The 24,392-nt window shown below is 36.9% G+C and overlaps 1 protein-coding gene across 2 annotated transcripts in view; it reads left to right on the forward strand.

The window, feature by feature from the left end:
- Positions 1-24,392, forward strand: part of PTP1 (protein tyrosine phosphatase 1) — an 83,089-nt gene that overhangs the window by 57,540 nt on the left and 1,157 nt on the right. For both annotated transcript variants that reach the window (XM_089793606.1, XM_089793607.1), the window contains exon 6: positions 24,228-24,376. In XM_089793606.1, coding sequence (XP_089649732.1) covers positions 24,228-24,376 — 149 coding nt within the window. The remainder of the gene's footprint in view (positions 1-24,227; positions 24,377-24,392) is intronic.

Here is a 24,392-nt window from a genome sequence, read left to right on the forward strand (position 1 = left end):
GAATGAGTTCTTCCTATGTGATGCAACCCTTCTTAATTTTAATTTTACAGAACTTGAAATTTCTGTTCATAATCATCACATCAATCTTAATGCTCCTCGGAAAGGCCTGATGAAAGATATGGTGATCTCAACACAATTTCTTCCGTTTGGTTTTGCTCTACTCAACATGTGATGGCTGTATAAACTCCAAACTGTTGTGTGATATTTGTAATAGTTGTGGTTACATGTCCCACAACCAAAATCACATTGCTCATATTTCGTAATTCCTCAAGGACGTGAAAAGGAAGTTTTAAATATCTATGATCTTCACAAAATTAACAGACTCAAACTTACATTCATGTGTGAGATAACTTCCCCAGTACCAATTGCTAACTTGATATGGTCGCACTAGTAGGGACGTGATGCAGAGGCTTTGGTGTTCTAGGTTTTCCCCACTCCAAATGCTCCTTTCTTTGCCCTAACCATCCAATGGTTAGTCCTGATTGGATCCTCCCCTAAGTACGATCTCCAAGATCCTCACTATCAACTTCTCCTCCAAGGTATAGTTGATCTTTTGAAGACTCCAAGGTTACAAGGTTTAACTAGTCTTAGTTCCCCAAATATCTAACCTTCTTCCCTAGTCTTTTCTCCTAGAATCCCAAAACTCTGCCTAGGATGTTCCTACATATTCACTTAGACACTTATTAGTCTTCTTAGTCCACCTAGGGTCATTTTGAACCCTTTGCCACACTTCTAGACTCTTTACCAGTCCAATTGGTCTCAAATTCACTAGGATGCCTAATTGCTTAATCCCTAGTAGGTCTAGTTCCACTGTTTTGGGTTAGAACTCCCAAATTCTCCAAATGACCTCACACAAGACCTTGAAAATCTTCAAGGTACCTGTGAATACTTTCAGAATCCAAAACCCTAACTTTGGGTTGCGCCCATAACCCTGTTTTCCACCAGGCCCTATTTTTAAGCCTATTAATTAGGCCTCTGGAATAGTGAGCATAAGCAATTGTTAAATTGTTCTTCAACCCTTGATTTGACTCCTTCCACCTCTGAATCCTGTTAGGGGATTATCTAGGGCGTCCTTAGAAATCATCAAATCCTTTGCACAAAGCCATGGGTGCTTGTGCCAAAGCACTGTTGTCTCTGTCCTGGCTCACCTGCATTCAACTGTCAGCTATAGGGCTTCCTATTTGATCCAAGGAACTCATTGTGAAAATAGAAATATAAACAAAGACAATATGTACAAACCCTAACCCTACTTCCCGCATGGTTTTAGCCCCGATGGGTTCTTAGGTTAGAGCCATTTCTACCAATACAACACTGTCAAGGTGACTGTAGGCCAGTGACCTTCAAAAATCCCTAACTTTGTACACCTAGAACTTCAAGCACAACTATCTACTGCAAATGAAAGGTATTTGAAAACACTACATCCTCATGGACTTTGATCTCCTCTGCCAATCTATACAATCCGTACAACAACAAGAAATCTCCACAACTTACACAAATGTAGACATAGATGTCCCTACAGAAGTACCAAAAACAATTATTGCAATCCAAAATTCCATTAACCTTCTCCAAACATCGAATCCATGCTTATATCCCCAAGCATGGGTGGTTATAATTGATCTAACTACATCTTGCTCCATTCTTGCAAAAGTTGTCAAAGTTGCTTGAGCAACTTTTCAAAATTGCTAGCAACTTCTCAAAATATGAGCATTTTGCCTCATTTTGGCAACTCGATTGGTGAGTTTGACTTCCTTGACCCTAGATAGGGTACGTAGGGTCCTAAAACACTCCTCAAACCCATACTACACTAAAATAGCAACTTTCCACTATTTTAAGCCAAAATAACAACTTTTCACCTAGTGAGCACTATAGGCTCTTACAAGCATGAAGTTGACAATCCTTGCATCCAACCCATTGGATCTTATTCCAACAGACACACAAACGTCTAAACCAACCCTAAAACACATAAATGCATAAAAAAGGTGAGGTGCCCTGCACCAGGATGTTGCTTGCAGCAACTATAGGCACAGTGGTACTAATATTTGACTCATTGTTATGCATGTTTTGAGCCTCCATTCTGTGTGATGAATGTTATATCGATAATCTCCTATGGATTAGTTCTTAGATAATGATGTACTGGAAATCATCTGCAGAGTTACCCATTATGGATGTTTATCTGTCTTGGTGACTGATTGCATCTATTATTGTTATCATTTGGTATATATTCCTTTCACTAGACTTATACTTCTATCTGTCACCCTTAGTCACTGATTAAATTATCTCTCATTGTTTGAGGTGGTAGTTAATATGAATATTTTATTTTGACCTTAAATGTACATTCTTATTCATTGAATTGACATTCCCATTTCATACTTCCTTATCACTAAAATTATGCAATCAATTATCAAATATCATTTTGAATAAATGTATATATGTAAATATATATTTCGCAATATTCAATACAAAACATACTATATATTTATTGACTTAGAAGAACCTCAAATAAAACATATATGTATTATTCAATAATAATATCAAAGAGAACATACCTTATACTTACCCGGTAGGTACCCAATGATAACAATGTAGTTTTAATTTGACTGGCATGGAATAACTATTCATCGATAGTAATTTAACAGACTGAATGAATAAAGGAGTTACCCATTAGCATTTGTTGATGTCTCTCCATCCTTCTAATTTTGACTGTCTTGCTAGAGTGCCACGAGCAAATAAAAATCAGAGAATGCAAGATTGTTAGGATTGGTGCCCTCATCTTTCATTGAGCAGAATTGTCTCACTGCCATCTCGCAGTGTTCAAGGCAACCATACCCAAGCTCGAGACTACTTGTGCCACATGCCGATGATCTCTCTTTTAATTATGCCGCCTAATTTCAAGGTCATAAAGAATATCTCATGAAATATGTGCATAGAATTTGAGAGTCTCTGTGTTGTATGAACTTCGTATGAGCTTTGAAGTATAAGAAGTGGATCGATTCTCTGAATTTCTTCCATCTCTCCTTGGCGTTGGTTCCTAAAACCACAAATTGGAATCCTACGAGCCTTGCCTACTCGATGCTGGGATATCCAACCGGTTAAGGCCAACTTGACAAGATTGATCGATGTGATCCAAATCCCCTACGCTTCTAGCTATGCAAAACCAAGGCGGGTGTATTTGGTCCTAGAAAAAACACTTAGATCTAAGACGCTTATAGCAAATTGATTAGAATGCGAATGTATTGAAAGTTTTCCCAACGGCAAGAATTATAGGAAAACTTTAAACTTGAAAATTATGAATTAATAAATAAATGTGATAATGTTTTAAATAAAGAATGAACACAACAAATGAATATATTAACTCTTCAAAGGAAAGATATGAAATAATTGCTAGCATATGGATTACGAATCAAGAGTAATATAAAGACTAGTGCTTAATTAAATGGGCAATCAGAGTCAAAATTATAAGTTGACACGTACAACTTTATAAAGTTCAATGTATTTAAACTATAAACAATTTTAACAATTCAGATGTGACAGATCAATTATATAAACTCAATTTTAAATTAGTCTAGAATGCGCTTTACCTCGTGTGATATAGAGACAAACTAGACATAAATACAGAAACAATTAAATATTTCATAATATCTATGTTTATCAAGTTTAAAATGCAATAATGACCTAGTCCACTTATCCAAACATTAAAATATTTATAGAATTAAAAAAAAATTATGAAGGACACAACTTAATAATATTTTAAACCCTAATCAAATAAAAAAAATAGATACGCTTACAGATTATGCCAAAAATAGAAATTGCACCTAGAGACACTCCTTACAGATGATCTATCTATTGCAAGTTTATTTATCCGGACCACATAAAATTTACCCAATAAGTCAAATCCACGAGCTTTGTTCAATTGTTCATTTCCTTACCAATGAAAGAATATAATATATCAAAGTGTGCATAGAATATGTAATTTTTTTAAATATGAATATGAATTGTTCCTAAATTGTTTGCTTTGCATCTCATATTTATAAACAAGCAAGGGGTGTCGGTTGCCTCTCCAGGCATCGCCTCTCTTCATAACAAAAAACTAATCATATAGTTCCTTTTATACGTAACTTATTTGGGCCAACAATTCAAAACTGCCCACTAAAACATGGATTACACATATTAATAAACCCTCAGGAAATATTTTTGGATCAATCCGCATTCACCAAATTAGCGAAACCATTAACTTCGAATATGAATCCATCTGATCTTTCTTGGGATATAGATGACGCTGCAGTCCATTATTTCAACTCCATATTCGAGGGTATCTATTTTAAAACTCCTCATCTGCATGTATTCTCCATGCTCGAACTCCACACATTTGCATATCCTCTACAGACATTCAAAGACATTGGCAGTTCTTGAGTTCTCATATAATAGTCAAACATGATGTTCTCTGCTTGGTTCCAAAATTGTTTTCTCCGCACAGGATAATTCCTGCATGAGGATTAGTCGTGAAATCTGAATTGAAAGAATTCAATAGGTAACACTCTTGTGTGCTTCCTGCTCATTGCATACCTGCAACAAACACACAACATCATTAGACTCAGTTTTTTCTAAGCAAGACTTGGATTAATAATTGGAAATAGATAACGCAAAAACTCTTGTAGCCTCTTCCGGATGAAGAATAGACTTCAAGAATTTCTACTCTGTACCGCACATTTGGTAATGCCACCAAACAACTTCATCGTGAACGTACCAAGGTGCTACATCTGTGTAAAATGTATTATTTTGATGCTCTCGTTTATGTGCCGTGGTGATTGAGCCACGAATTCAGTTACACGATTATATTTTCCAAATTTCTCCTCTTGCCTGTGAAGAGCCTCACTTTAGACTGGAGTTTCAACATCGCTATATCATTCTCTTTTGTCGGGCTTGCCCACAGAATCATGTCCTTTATTGTTGTATGCTCCCAATAATTTTGAGCCTGTACATCATCCTTAAGGAAAGACTTCCAATAATATCTAACAAATAGATGGAATCTCCAGAATACTTGAACTGTATCTTTTTCTGCTGTGGGTTTGTTCCTGAGTTAATTGATCAGGTTCAAGATACACTACTGGTGTATTTCATAATTGTCCATTCTAGATCTATAAGTATTGGAATCTCGGCACTAACATACTGACATGAGACAAGTGTATCTTCTTAACTCATTTCTCATCAGCTTTGCATGCTTTCTCAAACCTTCGCTAATATGATGACCATGCTCGTCATATTTTCAAGTCTGCTTCTAAGTTTATAACAGATTTCTTGATAGATTGGCTTCCTCTTTACACATTCATGTAGATATCAGTGAGTGATTATAACTACTGCATTTATTAATGTCATCAATATCTTAGATGTGCTGCTAACACTATGCTTGCTGCAGTTGACAATTCTGAGGATGAGTTCTTTTGCAGATGCTCTGGCCCAATAACTGAATGTTTGTTTTCGTACTTCTACTTAATACATTACCAAAATTTATCATGAAATTATATTTGTTCTTTGTGGCTGCAACCCTTATCGTCTTCAAGTTGTTTTCCACTGCAAGAATTGTTTGCCTTCAGACTGGAACCACCAAAGAATCTCCAGCTTTCAAACACTTCTGTACAGCTGTAGTCATAGTTTTGTTGATCTTGATTGGATTGTCATAAAATCAATAACTGAAAGTGACCCTTTTGTCAAATCCACTCGGATATGTTTATCATATCATTCATACCTTTATGTCCAGAAACTTTGCTATACTCATGACATCACACAACCAAATGTCATTTTTCATGATTCAATGCTTGAATTGAATATAAGAAGGGTGTAAGATCTGAAATTATCCCTTTGCCAGGGTGCTTTGGGGCTCTAAAACTTTGTCAAAATTTAGAGTTCCATCACTTGGAATAAGGTAGTTTATTTTCAGGCAGCCAAACATGACCGAAACAAATCCAAAGCACACAAAGCATCAACACCGGCGATCCACATACTACCAAAAAACACAATGTTATCTCTTCAAGCATAGGACTGCATTCACTGTTTTCATTTCCTTAAAATTTGCATTTCCAGTAGCTGAAAGAGAAACAATTTAGGATATGATGTCTATTCGCATGACTATCATCATCATTTCCAAATTAGGTCATCTACTTCTGCCCACGCTTTCGAACTCCACATTTCCTAAATGCGGATCTATTATGTGGTGCTTCTGTTTATTCATGTTGGTCTGCGAAGTGCTGAAGTTGTGCAGAAGGCTGTAGCCATCAGAAACGATGGTGAAGGGCACTTGGATCAGAATGCCACATGATTTCTGATTGAACCGGTTATTTAATACACCTCAGTCCCATCTTCATCCATCGATCGGTGTCTTTGGGCTATTCAAGCATGTCTATGCTGCATATCTGACTATTAATTAACTTGCATCATCAATCTCATTTATATCCAACATTGACTGCAAATCTTAAACCCATTACAAAGTTTTATGAATTACTCCTTTGGAATAGTCACAATGTATTCATGAAATGACTTTACCATTGGGGTTCTATTGATTATCGGCAAGACATGGTTGTTTGGAAGCATTCTGAAATCTGCGTCTGCTTACAATGTCAACCTCTACGTTATATTTCTTGAGAATTGATAAATGTTTGGACATATTGCTGATCAATGGTCATACAAATCTTGCTTCTTAGTCATTTCTTCTCCCTTACATTTGCCGTTGGCTCTGATACCATGTTAAGTAACATGGATTGGTTTCTGCAAATGTAATTACACTGCCATTGTTATAGGTGTTTTCCAAATGCAGATTTGGATCTCATATAAATATGAGAGGAGACATGAAGAGACATGTCTCTAAGGTTTAATCATCATTTAATTAATATATTTAATAGTAATAGTTTGTATAATATATTGTTGATGTCAGTTTTTGTACCACTTACATAACATATTAGCAATTGAATATCTGATACGGAGTATCAAACACACAATTCCTCTCTTGAAAAGTTAATACTCATGGGGACATGAAAATAACTCCAATGTTCCTTACACCTGTGGATACTAACTCAGTATATCGATGTGATTTGCTAGTAATCACGTAGGCAGTCTTACGTTGTTTGTTTGAGGACAATTTGGACTTTGGTGGAATGATGGAGATGGTGATTCGGTGTGTATGCTAGATGGTGTTGATGGAGAAGGTGATGGTGATGGAGAATGAGTGTGCTTTGATACTTCTCTAACTTTCTTCTCTAAACTTCGACTACTCAACTACTTGCTATTCTACTCCTACTCCTATGAATGGAAGGATTAGCAAATGGATTGGGATCAAATCTAATGAAAGTTAGCCGGCGGCTCCACCTCCATAGATGCAATGATTCAAAGGAAAATAAACTAGTTTACCACACAAGGCTTCCCAACAAGCCACTACGATGCTAGTGGTCTAGTATTGATTCCTATCAAACATCTACTAATGCTACCATGCAACTATCCATCTAGTTTACTCTTATTTAACAACTTGAAATGCAATCAACTTTAACAACTTGAAAATTTTTTTTACTCTTAACTATTTGGAAGTAGAAACCATGCAATAATACCAAAGGCTCTTAATCACCATGCAAGTCACAACAATGAGAAAGAAATAGTGAATTTGGTATTATTTGTGCAACAATTTTCTCCTACCATTACAAATGAGAGCAAATGGCCTTATATAGAGGCCAAAATGTACAACCGACGGTAGAGATAAAGAGGCAAAACTGACGATCCAGATTGAATCTTAGAAGCCCTAATTAGGGTTGCCACCCTATTGGCCAATGAGAAGATGCCACCTCGTCAATGGACCAATGAAAAAAGTGGAAAAGTAGCAACCAATGAGAAGGCACCAAAATGGTGGCCAATTAGAATTAGACACTTGTCTTACCCTAGAAGAAAGAGAAATTGTCACTTGGGCTTACATCAAATGATCTAATATAAATCTCCCTTTTTCTTTCATTCTTTTAGCTAAGGCAATGAACCTAGCTAGCCTTTTGTTGACTTCCTCCATGGGAGGGCAAGGTGTATGCTTTCTCTTGAGCTCAGCAAATTTCATCATGCTGCTTGCTGCTTGGAGGTGTCTTCTCATGGTCCTTCTCATGCTCTTTTGCAAATCCGATAAAGGCATTGAGGGAGGAATGGGTGTTCAAATGTTTCTTCTTGATAGCAACCTTTCCTAACTCATCCAATCTTGATCCAAGCCTTGTCTCATTGATGTCTTCTTTTCTAATGTCTTCAAAATCAAGTTCGACCCCAACGTTGCTTATCATGGTTGAAATGGAAGTGTATCTCCTCGAGTGTTCTCAATCTGGTAGTCAAGGCAACAAACCAAGACTCAACCGTACTCAATCCTCTTTCATCAACCAACTTGGCCCTTTCCAAATATGCCTCTGGAAGCCCAATGAACGCCTATAGCCTGGGAATAGCCAGATCCTTGACTGGAAGGAACTCCTTCCACTCCTCTTCAAATATTCTGAACTTGTTTCTAATAGTCACTAATGACCGAAATGTCGAGATGAAGGAAGGCAAGAAATTCTGCCCGTCTTGGATTGTATCATGGATCCAATCCCTGACTTCATGTGGCTGAGCCGATATCTCTTCTAGTTTGCTCCCGCTGTCTTGAAGAAGGGCTGCGTGGTGCAATTGTTCGATAGGCTGATAATCTCTCCAATATTTGTTCTCGGCCTCCAACTTTATGATCCTTTCATTTGCCTTCCTCAATCTTTCTCTGATTGAAGCTATACCTTCCTAGACCTCCTCACATTCCATGTCATCTGTGTTCCTTCCCAAGTTATGCTCCATTGTCTCATATTCTTGGGCCGCAATCTCATCCACTGCCTTATTGACTGTTGGTATAACAATCTGAACCTTTTGGTGACCATCATTGTTGATGCAGGAGCATCTTGCACAGGAAAATTATTGAAAAAAAAAAAAATCGGAATTTTTTTTTTTTTGGAAGAGAGAGAAAGTGACGAAAATTAGAGGAGAAATAATAAAAAATAAAATAAATGGAAAAAAGGAGAAAAGGAGAAATTTCTATTTTCGAGGTGCATAGGTGGCATAATATGAAAAAATAAAATAAATGGTTGTCATTCCATTTATCGAGGTGTGTGGGTAGAATTCTAGAAAGTTATGAATATTGTAGAAAGTTGTGGATATTGGAGAAGGTTATGGAAGTTGTAGAAGGTTGTGGAGGAATTCTAAAAGGTTGTGGATAAGTCATGTATTGGGTGGTAAGTGCCTATTTAAGCAAGGCATATGAGCATTTCTAATCAAGCTTGAGAAGGTGAAAGCTCGAGGAGTAGAAGCTTGAGAAGTGGAAGCTCGAGAAGGTGAAAGCTTGAGAAGTAGAAGCTCGAGAAGGAGAAGCTCGGGAAGTAGAAGCTTTGGAAGGAAAGCTTGGAATGGTGAAAGTTGTGGAAGGTGAAGCTTGGAAAGCTTGGAAGGCTTCAAGGTGTGAAAGAGAAGGAGGAAGTGAAGAGTGAGTTTTCCTGAGTCTGTGGATAGAGTGCCGAATGTGAGGCAGTTTACAGCAGGATTGTGGTGGAATTGTGAGTGTGTAGACAGAGTGTCGAATGTGAGGCAGTTTACACTTGAATTTTGGATAAAGTTGGAGAAGAGCTAGTGACTGCAGTTTAGAAACAAGGAGGTTGCTTAGTGGCTTGCGAGCACAAGTTGAGATCTTAGAGGTTTCTATCAGAGTGTGGATCTGGACTAGTTTGGGTTTGGATTGGATCTTGAGAGATCTTGTAGAAATGTTATTGTAATTGCTATTGGATTGTCAAGTATAATAAAATTGCTTGGGAAGTATTTTGTCATCTCTTTGTTACCTTATTGTTGCATTCTTGGTTAGTGAGTTGGTAAGGGTGATGTGGCCCTTCGTTAGTGGTATCAGAGCATACCTTCATCAATTGTCGCTCCTGATTACCTTCACCACCGTCTTTGCCATTTTTTTTTGGTTCTCACTATCACCCTTTTCTATTAGTCCTTGGATGTCTTCCATTGTTGGGGTAGTTACTACCTTGCCTCTTGGCATAAGCATTTGCCTTAACCATAGTGGTGTGGTGCATCTCCCCAAATTTGGATTTGGTTTGACTAACAAAGCATCACCAACGGCCTCGGGCGCTTGACTTATTGCCTCAATATCAATCGACCCATCTTCTTCTCCACTAGTAACTGCCATGTCATCTCCTTGTTAGTTTTTTGAGAGAGGAGAGTACTCGATGCTCTCATTGTGACCACTTGATTCTGAATCAGAGCTCACCTCTACTGCGACCCCTTTATCACTTGAATTGATCTCTTGGCTTCTAGCCTCAATTATGCTTTCCCTTGATGAAGCTGCACGTTTTCTCTTGGCTGGAGGTTCCGGATGTTCTTTGTTTTTTTCAACCTCCAAAGCTCTCTTCTTGCTTCTAACTGTTTTCCGTTGCCGGCTACTTCCTTCACCCTTCTGTCCGACTAATTCTGTTGGACCCTCTTTTGGCTTCATCTTCTCATAAGTAAGGGGAATCCGTTGACTTTGTAGCTTCCTTAATCTTTCATTATACTACGACTCGATATGCAAATCAACTGCCCTTGTGATTGCTTCCAAAGAAGAATCTTGATGATCATCCCAATCTACTAGATTCAATTCTGTTCCTTCTACTGTATCATAATCTTCTCTCAACACATTTCCATCATCTTCCAGTTGATCGAGAATATCAAGGCCTCTCCATTTGATATCTCTCATCATGTTCACCAACAATCTTGAGAAAGTTAGCTTTCTCACATGAAAGTCATCTTTGGCATTGGCCCAAAAGTCTTCTATAGTGGGAACATGTTTAAATGCATTTCCGTGAGATACCTTGATAAGACCATTAGGATCGAATCCTTGCCTTGCTCTGTACCATCCTAGATGATATCATTCCGATTCCTTCTCTGTAGCTGCAAAGGCAACCCGATTGGGGCAACTATCATTGCCAATCCTGAATGAGAAGGTAATCCCCGTCTTACTCTCGAGTCTCATTATTCTATCTTAGTGCTCAAGTTCCCTAAACAACTTCATCAAAACTAACTTGTCGGGTGGGTACCTTGGAAGTCTCTTGGACAAACTGTGCTTCCTGCTACTCTAACGTATGTAAATTGTGGAAATTGGATGAACCAATTCCCATACTTCTTAATTCTTGCTTCTGCTTCTGATGAGAGTCTCTTAACAGGTGTCCCTTGTAATACCCTTACTGTCTTCATGGCAAAGGCGTCACAAAACATCTTATAGTCCTTGTTGTTGTGCAAATGAAGCTGTGGATAGCATTCATGCACTAAATATTGCTCTGACCCATTGCCAACTTCTCCTAAGGCTTTAAGTTCCAGACTCTTATACAATCTAGCAATTAGGTAAAACATATAGGATCCCATGTAGAATTGCTTTTGGTTTTGTACGGTTCTAAGTTGCAACTCTAGGTTTTCACTTATGATCCTAGCCCAATCAAATCTTCTTTTTCATTTTTCAATTTCATCAATAAAGAAGTACATCCGGTTTTCGAATTGCATACCTTGAGCTAGGCCCATGATCCGATTGAGAAGCACAATGAGATCTCCATATTCTGATTTGAAGTCCACCACTACAAGCCTTGATGACCTGGTTACTCCTTTAATTCCCTCGTGAAGCCAATCTTGCTTTAGATGTGTCAAATAGGCTTCCTGGTTATCCTGAAATGATTTGGCTGCTTGATCCATCATCACCATTGTCATACTCTTGTATTGGGGGATGTTAAATGCTTCTTCAATCGCTTGTCCACCAATGTTGGCCAACACCCTCTTCCCTTCATCAAAAATGATGGATTTACTGATCAGATCAAACCTGGATGCGCACTCCATAACCAATTCTGGACAAGGCAAGGTAGGAGGAAAATCTGCTGCATGTACAATTCCGCTTCTATATATCTTCTTTGCTAAGAGGGATTGTCCTTCCTTTAGTTTGTCCTTTACCTGTAGCATATTTACTGTTTCGACATTGGTATTAGTTATTCGCCTCATTTTCGAGAAGAAAGTTGTTTTGGGCATCATATCCTCTTTGTCTTTCTTAGTGTTTGTTCCCTTAGGGTTCTTGTTTGCACTAACATCTACCATCCTAAACACTTATTTTTGCCTCTTCGTTCTAAGTGATATGGACTACCCTTATCGATCTCCAACTTTCTTTCTATCGATGGATTCTACACTTATTTCTGCCTCGCGGAATGCCCTATCACTACACTTATTAATCGCCAATCTTCAACTTAGGGGTGGGACTACCACTTATTTCTGACTCGCTTTTGTCTTAGGATGGACTACACTTATATCTCCCTTTCCAGTACCTAAGGTGGTCTAGCTTATTTCTCCCTCTTCAAATGTCCTATCATAGATTCTACACTTATCAATCTCCAAACTTCAACCTATGATGGGATGATGAAGTGGTGGATGATGAATGCAAGAAGAACCAAAGGAGACAATGTCTAGACAAGAACGAAAGAGAGAAATCTGCTTAAGGACCCCTTTCAACTCTAAATGATTTGAAATTACCTTTACCAATAGCCAGGTCTTCTTTTGGAATTTAGGATAAGACCTTAGGAGATTCAAGCCCACTTGCAAAAATCAGAATTTTAATCCTTTGAAATTGTCCACCATTTGCCCCAAAATCAGACCCTTATCATGTGTTTCCTCCTCCAAGGAAAATCGCCCAAAATGAAGGTGCCCAAATATGATGGATCTTGCTGCCTTTGAATACTGGAAATGATGCAAAGGATCAGATCTGAAAATGAAGTAAATACTGCCCATAACAGTCCATAATGAGGCGCCAAAACCCTAGATGCTTGTAAAATTGCCAAGTAGAGAAATCTGCCTTAAGCAAGAAAAATCGCCAAGAAAAAGTGCAGATCTGCCCTAAAAAAAAATCGCCAAACATGGGGGAGCAGCTCCAAATTATCTTTAAAGATTGCCGACACAATGCCAATCTGTCCTAGCTGGAAAAATTTGCCCAAAGATAATGCCAATCTACCTTTGCAAAATTACTCAAGGAAGAGAAAATCTACTTTTAGTCAAAAATCGCCTAAGCACCAAAGAGGAGTGAGGAATGAGGAGAAAAGGGGAAAGAGCTTCCTCTTATACCCCACTCGCTCATCCTTCCTAATTGGTTGACTGGGACCCTGGGAGTAAAAAGAAACATTAATTAGAACACAAACTGACCCCCAATTAAATGCTTAGCCAAAAATTAACTTTGCCAAGATGAAATTTACTTTTTTAAATTGCCAATTAGACCAAAATTGCAAAAAGAAAGTAAATAATGCCTTGGAGATGCTAAGTGTTTCCATTTAATGATGATTTAGTAATTAATATGTCATTAAAATCGAATTTTAGCTAGCCAAAGCCATTTTTTCAATATTAAATTGCCAATTTCATTAAAGGCTTAAAAATTTTCAAGGCAAATTTAATCCATTTAATGCCAATTTGTGCAATTCACTTCAAATCGATTTTGCTAAGCAATTTTAGTTTTTTTGACAAAAATAAATCATCTCTAGAGTCTAAAATCGATTTTGCAATTTGATCTCATCATCACAAAATTAATTTTCTCACGAAAAAAATTTAAAGATTTTCCAAAAAAACTTTAAATCTAACAACATTTCATTTTTTTTGAAAATTATCCAAGTTTACACAATTATATCCAAATTTTCAAAAGAAATCGTCTACGTACAAAATTTACAATTTTATCCTGCCAAGTGTTGTTCTTTGAAATTTGTTCGGCCTAAGGATGAGATTGGTCATTCTGGAAAATCATGTTAAAAACCAGGTGAAAATAAATCTAACCCTCTCCCCTTTGGCCCCAAAGGTGTCCAAGACTTACAAATTTTCAAAACTCAAAATTTTGGACAACTCAAAAATTATTTATCAAGGCGACCGGAAAAAAAGGGGGTCCCCAAAGTTTTGGGGCGATGGTGTGAAAACCTCACAACACACACACACACACACACATATATATGTATAATGTCCATATATATATGTGTAATGTATATATGTATTATATATAATATAATATATATATTATATGCTATAATATATATAATAATATATATTATTATTACATGAATACGTATATATTGGAAATGATGATTTACCAATAATAATAATGTATATCGAGTCAATCCGACTGAAGCTACAACTTTAACACTCCTTCTTAGCTAGGGAGGATTTGTAGAACACATTATGTTCTCAAGTATATGAAGAGATATCATCTTAGTATGATATTCAATTCACTATAAGGCTAAATTTCTCAACAATTCCTATATTGCCTTTTATCTTGCATCTACGCACACTCCAATTCTATTGGTAGTTTATCCTTAATACTTTTGCCCTACCATTTATCATTTTGTGCCTTCTACGCCCTTTTTAGTGGGAAGTTTACCCTTTGTTAATCCATTTTTTTCAAACTGGGTATGCCAGAATATGCAGATGTGGTGTGGGTATCCCTGTTTAGATCGTTTTGTTTATTTGTCCTTTTTTTCCTGCTTCGCTACTTAAATGTTCTTTTAGCGCCCTATGTAATCACCGATCTCTTGCCAGATATGTATTGGTTGCCCTCCATGTTCTCTTTTCTCTCATGGTACTCCATACATAGGCAGGTCACAGGGATCCCTCTGCCTGTGGACTTTCTCCACTATCACAGCATCCACTATAATGCACTTTGGAATAATTATCGAAGATGTTAATAATATCTGTGATATTCTCCTTTTCTACATGTGTAGTCCACCTGCTCTGATACCATGTTGATTTTTCCAAGGCCACTGCAAATGTACTAAGCACTGTCTACTCGGTATGTGTTTTCGAATTGCAGCCACCTCTTATATTTATAAGAGAGTGAGAGAACGAACATGTCCCTTCATGGGACATGTCTGTTCATTAACATAACTAAAATCTCTTAGTTATATATTATATATTATAAATATATAATATCTCTTAATATAAATAGTATATATGTAAATATATAAGCTTATACATATATATATTTATATACATATACATATATACATACATGTCTTGATGTAATTTATCCAAGTAAGGCTACAAAACATCAACAGTTTGATTTGGAGATTCTAAGGAGTTAGTTCTATTTGAGAAAGCTATTATATATATATACATGTCTTGATGTAATTTATCCAAGTAAGGCTACAAAACATCAACAGTTTGATTTGGAGATTCTAAGGAGTTAGTTCTATTTGAGAAAGCTATTTTGTAATTGTTGATTTTTACTATATGAAATCATTGATATCTTGTTGCCGTTATCTTTTGAGTAACATGATTTCAATTCTAATTGGATAATTCTACTGTGAACTTTCTGCTGTTAGGTATTACAAGTTTTTTTAGCTTTTATATTTCAGTGATAGCAAAACCACTTTTCTGCCAGCCTGTGGATTGATTGATAGGGACCAAAGATACAAATAGAAAAGAAGGCGGCACTGGTTGATAGGGAAGAGGCAAATCCCCAAGATTTTTTTAGGGAAATCAGAAAATTAATAGACCCGTTTAGAATGGTGCTAAAGGCATTAGTTGGGTGGAAGAATAGCTTTTGCTGGTGGTAGGGGAACTTCAATTAATACCGTGACATTTAGTGCTAGATTTCTTGACAAAGGAACACTTGAAGGTAATGGGGAAGAACAACTTGATGTAGAGGAAGATATGACAAGACTTAATGATGCATACGATGCCCTAAGCTTTGTTAACCATGTAGATCTGACTTTCAAGGACTATTATGATATGAAGAAGGCAATTGGGGATGGGAGGAAAGGATATAATGAAAGAAAGGCTTCTTAGTAGGAGCTTGGTTGCAAAAGCTAAATAAACATTTCTCAGTTAATCCAATTCTTGAGGAAGAGGCTTACAACCTTGCATCTTTAGGAAGAGGCTCTTTACTGGTGGTACGATGGCTTGGTAACCCAAAGCCACGATTCAATTACTACCATGGAAGACTTAAGCCAAAGATTGATGGAGGGTTTTGATGGGAAGGATCTAGATATCCATTTTTCAAAGTTAGCATAGCTGAAGCAAGTGGGTAAGATGGAAGTGTTATAAAGATTTAGAATAATTGGGGGGTGGGGGGGTTGAATTAATTATTCTCAGGTCCAAATCTACCAATTCAACTTCTAACAATTCTCAGGCTGGAGTAGTACTGGGATGGGTGACCTCCCGGGAAGTCCCGGTGCTTCACCCCTGTGAGCATCACCTAGATCCAATGAGTGCTAAGTGTTCCATTTATTCTCATGAGAGATGGATTCACGTTGAATCACTACTCATGAAACATGGGTCATCGAGTTTGACTCAAAATCACACAGTTAAATCCTGATATTCATATCACAATCTAAAACAACTTAATCAATCTCACAAAACATCTTTGTCCATGTAGCATATTATCAACAATATAATTTTTCATGCAATTACTTAACTCTCTGATTCCTATATGTGCCGACTTCGAGTAAAATAAACAATTGTAAAAATAACATGCATAAAGAAACATCCACACATGTAAATAGTGCTTTGACACTAGGATTTAACGTTGAAATCCAATTTGGGAAAAACCAACAAGTAACATGCTACCAATTTTTCACTCTTTTGAAGTGGAGCTCAGTTAAGAGCCAACCCTGTTAAATGTTATACTATACATTGTTAAATGTGACCCTGTTAAAGGATTTCATCACGTTGTTAGGAGTGGCCTTGTTAGAGGACTTTGGATCATTCCATTAGAATGCCATCTTGATTAAAGGATATACAAAATGACTGTTAGGTCAACCTTGATTAAAGGATTTTATCTGCCACAATGGTTAGAATGTAATAGTAGGTTTGATTTGTAAAGTAAAACTCATTTTGCAAATTCAGATCTCCATCTGTTGGTTCATTGACTGGCCTCCATTGTCATCTCCATCACTGATTTGCTTGACATCTCCTGAAGCAATCATACTTCACTCACCTCTGCTGCTCTTTTCTTCACAACTTCTCCTTAAGATCGCCAATCAACAATGAACCAACCTTAGAAAACATCTTTTGTGCCTCTTTAAATAGGTAATTTTGATCATTCGCCGCTTAAACATCACTGTAGATCTTAGGGTTAGGTCAGATTCATCAAATCCATCCATTGATAGTTGGAAAAATCAGACTTGGCAACAACTCGCTAGGCTCCCTAAAAGTTTATTCGGGAAAAACTTGGCCATTTAAAAAAAAACTCAGGAATACTTAGGAACCTAAAAAAATTGATAAAATTTAGCTCAATTTTTTTTTTTGCAGATTTCAATGAGAAAATGCATCTAATAAGTTAATTAAATAGAATACAAAAGAAACAAGCAGAGTTTAGATATATATAAATGCATAGTCAGTACAAAATCGCATTCTCATGAGGAATGTTGATGGCAAGAAACAAAATAGTAAATAGTTTATGTCAAACTAGAAGTCTGGAAGTAAATACTAAATAGTAAATACATCAATACAATCACATCTTCCTCTTTCTATCTCTACTATCAGAAAAGAGAGGGGGTCTAGTCCTCAAAGAGGTGCTCCACACTAGGACTTGGCTTGAGCTGCGTGACTGTGAAGTCCGTGGTTGTGCCTCCTCGCTCGGCATCCCTACTGACTGGGTCTGCGTCTTGGAAGTGGATGTATCTCCTCTTATATGTGGCACTGGTAATGCCTCCTTTGAGTCTGAATCCTCATCCTCCTCGTCCTCAATGTCATCCATTGTGAAATTAAATTCTGTTCCAGCACCCCCCTCCATGGCTTGCCTCTCCAAATCAACAAACTTCTTCTGAAAACAATGGACCTGACTCTTGTGCCGTCCAATCAGAATAAGGATCTATCTCATCCAGATCAAGTGTACCAAGTACTCCTAAACTCTGTGCCCTTTTAATGTGCAACTTAAGATTATAGTGTGCATAAACAAGGTCATTGAGCCTTTTTTGAGTCAATCTATTTCTTTTCTTTGTGTGGATGGACTCAAATGAGCTCCATTTGCACTCACAATGGGATGCACTACAAGGTTGGTACAAGACTCTGAGAGCAAAATTCTTTAAATGGGGGTATTTCCACCCTAACTTGACCACCAACCATTTGCAACACAAAATATAATAAGTTATAAAAGAATGAAAAAAGAGAATTAGAAAACATAACTCTTCAATTTGCAAAAGTTTTTAAGTTTAATTGGATAGTTTACATGGGGCTTGAGTGCCTCTTGCTCTCTTTGCTAGCTTAGAAGAGAATAAATTACCCCTTCATTCCACATAGATTTGTTGTTCGTTCACAACAAGGTCTCTCACCGCTTCATCGGATATCATCCTCTCAATGCATTTAGAGAGACCCTCCATGATCTCTCCATTAGGTTCTGAATAGGGGTCATTAGCCTTAAAACAAAGAGAAAATGAAATCAAGTCATAATACACAACCTTAAAAAACAAAGTAAAATGAAGTCTTAGTAAAATCTCAAGGAGAGTCATAGTACTTGAATTTGGAGTTTAGAAAGTAGCCCGTTGCATGAATGGGTTGGTGGAACATATTGTTCCACCTCCTATCAATTATTTCCCAAATGGGGTCAAATTTGAGTCTGTCCGCATGGTAGTAATTTCTAAATTGATTGATCTGCTTGATGCCCATCACATATGCACAAGACTCTAACCAGGGGCATAGACATCTACATTTGAAATTTGAAAAATACAAATTAGTTACTAACATAGTTACAAATTAATAATGAAACTGGAATCAACTAAAAAAACAATGTTTTGATTCTTGAAGTTACCTCCACAATCTTAGTAGCCTTTTCAAAAAACCTATCTTCAAAGACTATCTGTGCCATAGCCTCCTTCAGGCTTCTTTGAGTATGGTGAAACAACCCAATCAGCACACACAAACATTTGTTTCAGAGGCAATATTGTGTCAATAATACTTTGCAATGTCAAGAACACCGTTGCAAACCTTGTCATAACGGTCTCACCAAATCTTTGTTTTTAGTGATCCTTCTCATTAAACTAAGAACCCATGGTTGATTATAGATATATTTGGTGACTTGCCTTGTATCTTCCATAATTGGACTTACCCATTCAATTTCTCCCGTGTCCTCCAAAAGAAGGTCAAGGATGTGCTGTAGAAGGTGACCAAAAAAGTGTGGGATGCCTTTCTTGGAGGATTCTTCCTAAAAGATTAGTAAAAAAATCATTAATTAGTTACAAACTTTCCATATTTACATCAAATATAAATTTAATAATACCGTAGCATTACATTCATGATTCATATTGAACATAAAAATAAATTTACCTGCTGCCACATATGCTGTTGCATTATTTGTGATGATTTGCACCACGTTCTCTACTCCCATCTCCATGACAACATTCTCCAACATTAAAGTCAATGTGTGTGCATTTTTCACTTTATTGGAGGCATCAACAAATTTTCAAAACACCACACCATCTTTGCAAGCAACCAAGAAATCAATAATGGTTCTACTTCTTCCATCTGTCCATCCATCAGATAAAATGGTGCAGCCATATTTTTTCCACTCTTTCTTTTGGTTTTCTATCAGTACTCTTGCCCTATCAACCGCATTGTTAAGCAACCTACAACATTTATATGTAATAAAGTGTTAGTAAAAAATAGGAAATACCAATTAAGATTTAAAATATAACAATGAACTCAAATGGATTTCGATTATTTACAATTGCTAAATAGTAAAATACTAACCTTCCACTCAAATCCTTGGGAGAAGGGGGCTTGTACCCTTTTTCCTATATTGAAATTGTGTTCGCCAAATTCAACCAATAGGGACTATCAATCACATACATTGAAATGTTGTTGAAAAATCAAAAATCGGCTACTGCAATATCAGTTTGCTCATGCACCTCCTTGTTCCATTCAGTGCCCCTCTAGTGATGGTTGTGATCCAGCTGTGGTCTTGGACACAAAATAACTCCCTATCCCTAATGCGGATGGTGATGAAGAACTAGGTAATGTAGGAGTGGAACCAACAAAAGAGGCACTTTGTTTGCTGATCCGCGGGCCACGAAGAGATTCCACTATGTTCTCAAGTGCTTCTTCTTCTTGAATATCAACAGGAGCCCCTTGGGATTCATCTATGGCTGCCTTCATAGATAATTTCCTCCGCCCTATTCAATTTTTTCTATGGCTCCTTGGGATTCATCTATGGCTGCCTTCATAGATAATTTCCCCCGCCCTATTCAATTTTTTCTCTTCAGCAGCTGCAAGTAGCACATTGATGAATCTTTTTTGTTCATCGGTTACCTTGCGACAAGCAGTTGAATCATGTTTCTTTATGCCTGCAAGGTGGTACTTTGAGTGGTTTATGCCTCCAAAAATAAGTTTTTCACATGGAATGCATATAACCTTCCCAACATCATTTGGAGCTTCATAGGCATACCACCATACCTAATCTCTTGCATTTCTAGGCTGAGTGCCTATATATCTAGATGGGCATGGAGTTTGTGGCCACTCTTCCTGTGAACTTGTCATGCTTTTTAAATGCTTAACTGCTGCCCTACACATAAATTTATAGAAAAATGAATAAACAAAGTAAGAACTTAGAACTTAGATCTATGAGTATGAGTGACACAAACTAAACAAAACAACTAGGGTTTGTTTTTAAAAAATCTTAAATATTCTTAATTTTTTTTGTCAAACATAGAGCTGAATGACTTTCAAATGATTTAACAAACATAGAGTTGAAATGGTTTCAAATGATTTGAATTCATTTACAAGCAACAAGAAAACAATAGAACTATTTTGAAAACTATAAAAACAATCTCAGCAAACTTGCTTGGGAAAGAGATTTGTCTTCTAAAACCGGTTGGAATCCTCTTCAAATCCACTCAAATCGGCTTTGAATCACTTGCAATCACCTAAGAATACCTTGGAACCCTTCTTCTCTCCCCTCCTCAAGCCTCTAATCGCACAATAGAAAACTGGTGTTGAAAAAATCAACTTTTTTGGCCTATATTGCTGGCCTACGTGCGGAAGAGTTTTCTTTTAAAATGTCGATTTGTTGGCGACTCCCAAGTTTCCAAATCCGCAAGTTAATCGCGGGAAAACTCGCCCGACTGAAAAACTCGATGAGTTAGTGTTAGAAACTCGCTGAGTAAATGACAAGTATGCCAACTATGCTTCCAATATTTTGTTCTCCTTCTCCTCGATACTTCTAGAAACTTCTGATCAAATCCTTGCCTTAGATTGTGTAACAAACTCTCTTCGTGCATTAAATACTTCAACTCATCAATCCTTATCTTCTATGCGCTTTGACTAATTCAAAATTCCAACTCTATCAGCCTCAAAATCAATTCTTTCACAAACTCTAACTTTTCTTGTCACTCAGGCATAAAACGCATGAGTTGCAAATGGAGGATGAGTCTTTCTTTTTTAAGATGCTGAAAGAAGAGGGGGTCCTATTAACAAAAGAGCTTTGTCGAATGAAGAAAAAGAACCAACTTAGAGGAAGAATATGTTTCACACAAAACGTAAGTGTGAAGGTAAAATTTGCAATGCGATTATTGGAGTCAGTACTGATAACCTTGTTTTAGAAGAAATAGTTAGTAAGTTGTAGATAGAGAGAAGAAAACATTTGAAACCATACCAAATTGCTTGGTTGCAAGACTATAAAGCTTTGGTCAATAATTAATGTCTTGTAGAGCTCAAGATTGGAATTTATCATGATGAGGTGTTTCCTGTGCCGTGCACACATGCCCCATTAAAAACAGGGACCCTGATTTCCTTTAGCCAAGTTGCTGGTTTGAGTTTGGGGACGGGTGCAGTTATGAGAATTGCATACATGGGTACGTGAATGTCTTTTCGGGGTTTGGGGTATGTATGAGTATGTGTGTGTATATGCATATATATAGAATTTTAAACTAAATCATTTCATAGTATGATACTTCATCACTGATCAATGCCAAATGTTGAAGATATACATTAAATGCCGATTGATAGTGGAAAAATATTCGAATAAGCATTATGTACCTTGTGTGAACCCATCAGGTACCCACAAACGTGCTTGAACCCAGGATAGGACTAGTGGATATGAACTTGGTAACGTCTTACCTAGCAGCAATTCAATCACTTTCTGAAGAAGTACATGTTTAATTTCAAATAGCTGATCCCATCTTTGTTGTTTTGCCTGCTCATAGAATGTATGTTTTCGATTTCCACAGGTTAATTAAAATGAGGATTCCATTTTGTTTTGTTAATGCAGAGACAGCATTTACTTGTGTGCTTTAGTTCCTTACGGCTTGCAATGAAAAGCTGTTAAGCCACTGTACTTCAATAAGTAATTATGAACCACCCGCTCCTTATTTAATGAGGTACACATTACAAAATTTATACTCATACTCTTTTGTCCCTTCAAAGCATTCATTTTATTGAAAAGTAATAAATTTCTACCCCTCCAGTATGTTTAATTCTTAAAACTTATTAGCCCTGGTTGCTCCCAACTTTAAAGACAACGTGCAGCTCGACACCACTGACATTCCAAGTCAAATTAAAGGTTCCATGTAAAATAACTTTTTCCAATTAGTGACTTAATCTTCTATCTCTAGATTCTCTACAGATGCATCATTTTTCACAGCTATTGCAATGGCATTTACAGTTGAGTGCAGAACATGTGAAGATTGAGATGAAAACTCTCACATACCACAATATGCGGCATTTCCGCTTCCATTTCTCTTACCAAGATAGATGTCGCCTGCTTGGTAACTATTTTCTAGGAGATGGTCAAGCAAATTGGAATTTGAAAGGAACACAAGCACAGGAATAACTTGAAAGGCTCTGATTCTATATTAAGCTTGAGAGGACACTAAAGTTTTGTTATTACTCAATCAGATGACTTAAACATTTAAATTTTATAGGATTCTCAAATCCTATTTTAGAAGAAATAAATTCTCTGAATGTATGAGTTTTTTGAACAACTCTACAAAAATATATACGTACAATTACTATATTATAGTCCAAATAATGCTAACAAAATACACAGAATACTAACAAACTATGTGAACAACAAATGTATCAACAATGCATGGGATGAATTTCTTTGGTCTCCTAGCCAAGCCGCTTGCAGCTCAGCTTTGTTAGTCATTCCCAACTTCCAGTGGCAATTTGCCGACTTCAACAGCCAAAATCCTTCCATCTTGGTCTCTGTGGATACACTCAGCCCATGAAGGACCCAGGTTACCTCAAGTAACTCCATCAAAATTTACCTCTGCCCTTCCCACCTTGGGTGGCTCCCAGCTCACATTCATTATTGGGTTGAAAAAGGGATCAATCCACCCAACCCCCCCATAAACGGGAAAAAACTTGTTTACTTACATAACATATATATCTGTATTTTTGCCGTACTGGTGTACTGTACCCATGTAGTTGAGTCTTCGGATTTTGAAAGTTGTATAATAAATATTACAGTTAACTGTATCTTTGTACCCGCAAGGCCAGATTTCAGAGTATTACATCCTCATCCACACCTGCGATGCTGGTGGATTCGATTAAGAATTATGCATGTGGTAGTAAAAGCTGCACCCACAAACCCTGGTGATATGATTAAAAAGTATCATTGCATAGTGTTGAATTGTTGTGGTTTCTGTGGAATGTATTCTCTTGTATTTCCAGTCCTGTTGATATTTTTGGCTCGTTTGTGGACATAAACTACAATTAGGTACAGGCATGTGCATAAGTTTACTAACAACTATCAAGAAGGAAAACAAAAGTAAAAGAAATCAAGCTCATTAATAAACATAAAAAAGTTTCGGGGGCATAAGTTTGTGTATAGGTGTTGAAATATAAAGCTAGCTGAACTATATTTGGTTTTAGCCTATTGGAAGTCATTAAATATATGTTTCATGGCAATAGTTTTTGGTAAGCTATCTGAAGTGGTTGCCACAGTTTCATATGAGAAACTTTTTTCACAAAGTGATGGATATAATCGTTGAAACATTTCCAGAAATGTTGGAAGACATTCTCAGAAAGGTGTATAGTGGGAAGAAAAATTATTTCAGAAATATTACAGCCGTCATTATTTGGAATCTTTATAATACTTAGCTTAATCATTGACATCTTGTTTCAATCGCCTAGTTAGAACTTTGTTTGAAGAGTTTCTCCAATTATCATTGCAAATTTGTTTCTTGATCAGGATTTATCTAAATGCATTTTTGTTCTGCTTTTATGTGCAGTCAAAGGAGCCACCGTTGTCTGTTCTTCATCTTCAGTATGCTGATTGGCCAGATCATGGAGTGCCTGAAGCCACCAACTCTGTTAGAGAAATTGTTAAGATGCTGTATTTGATAGCTCCAAATTTGGGTCCATTTGTAGTACATTGCAGGTTGGCTTTTTCTCTC

Source organism: Cupressus sempervirens, chromosome 7 (genome assembly GCF_028749045.1).
Source record: "Cupressus sempervirens isolate cs-2001-9-10 chromosome 7, ASM2874904v1, whole genome shotgun sequence".
Classification (NCBI taxonomy): domain Eukaryota; kingdom Viridiplantae; phylum Streptophyta; class Pinopsida; order Cupressales; family Cupressaceae; genus Cupressus; species Cupressus sempervirens.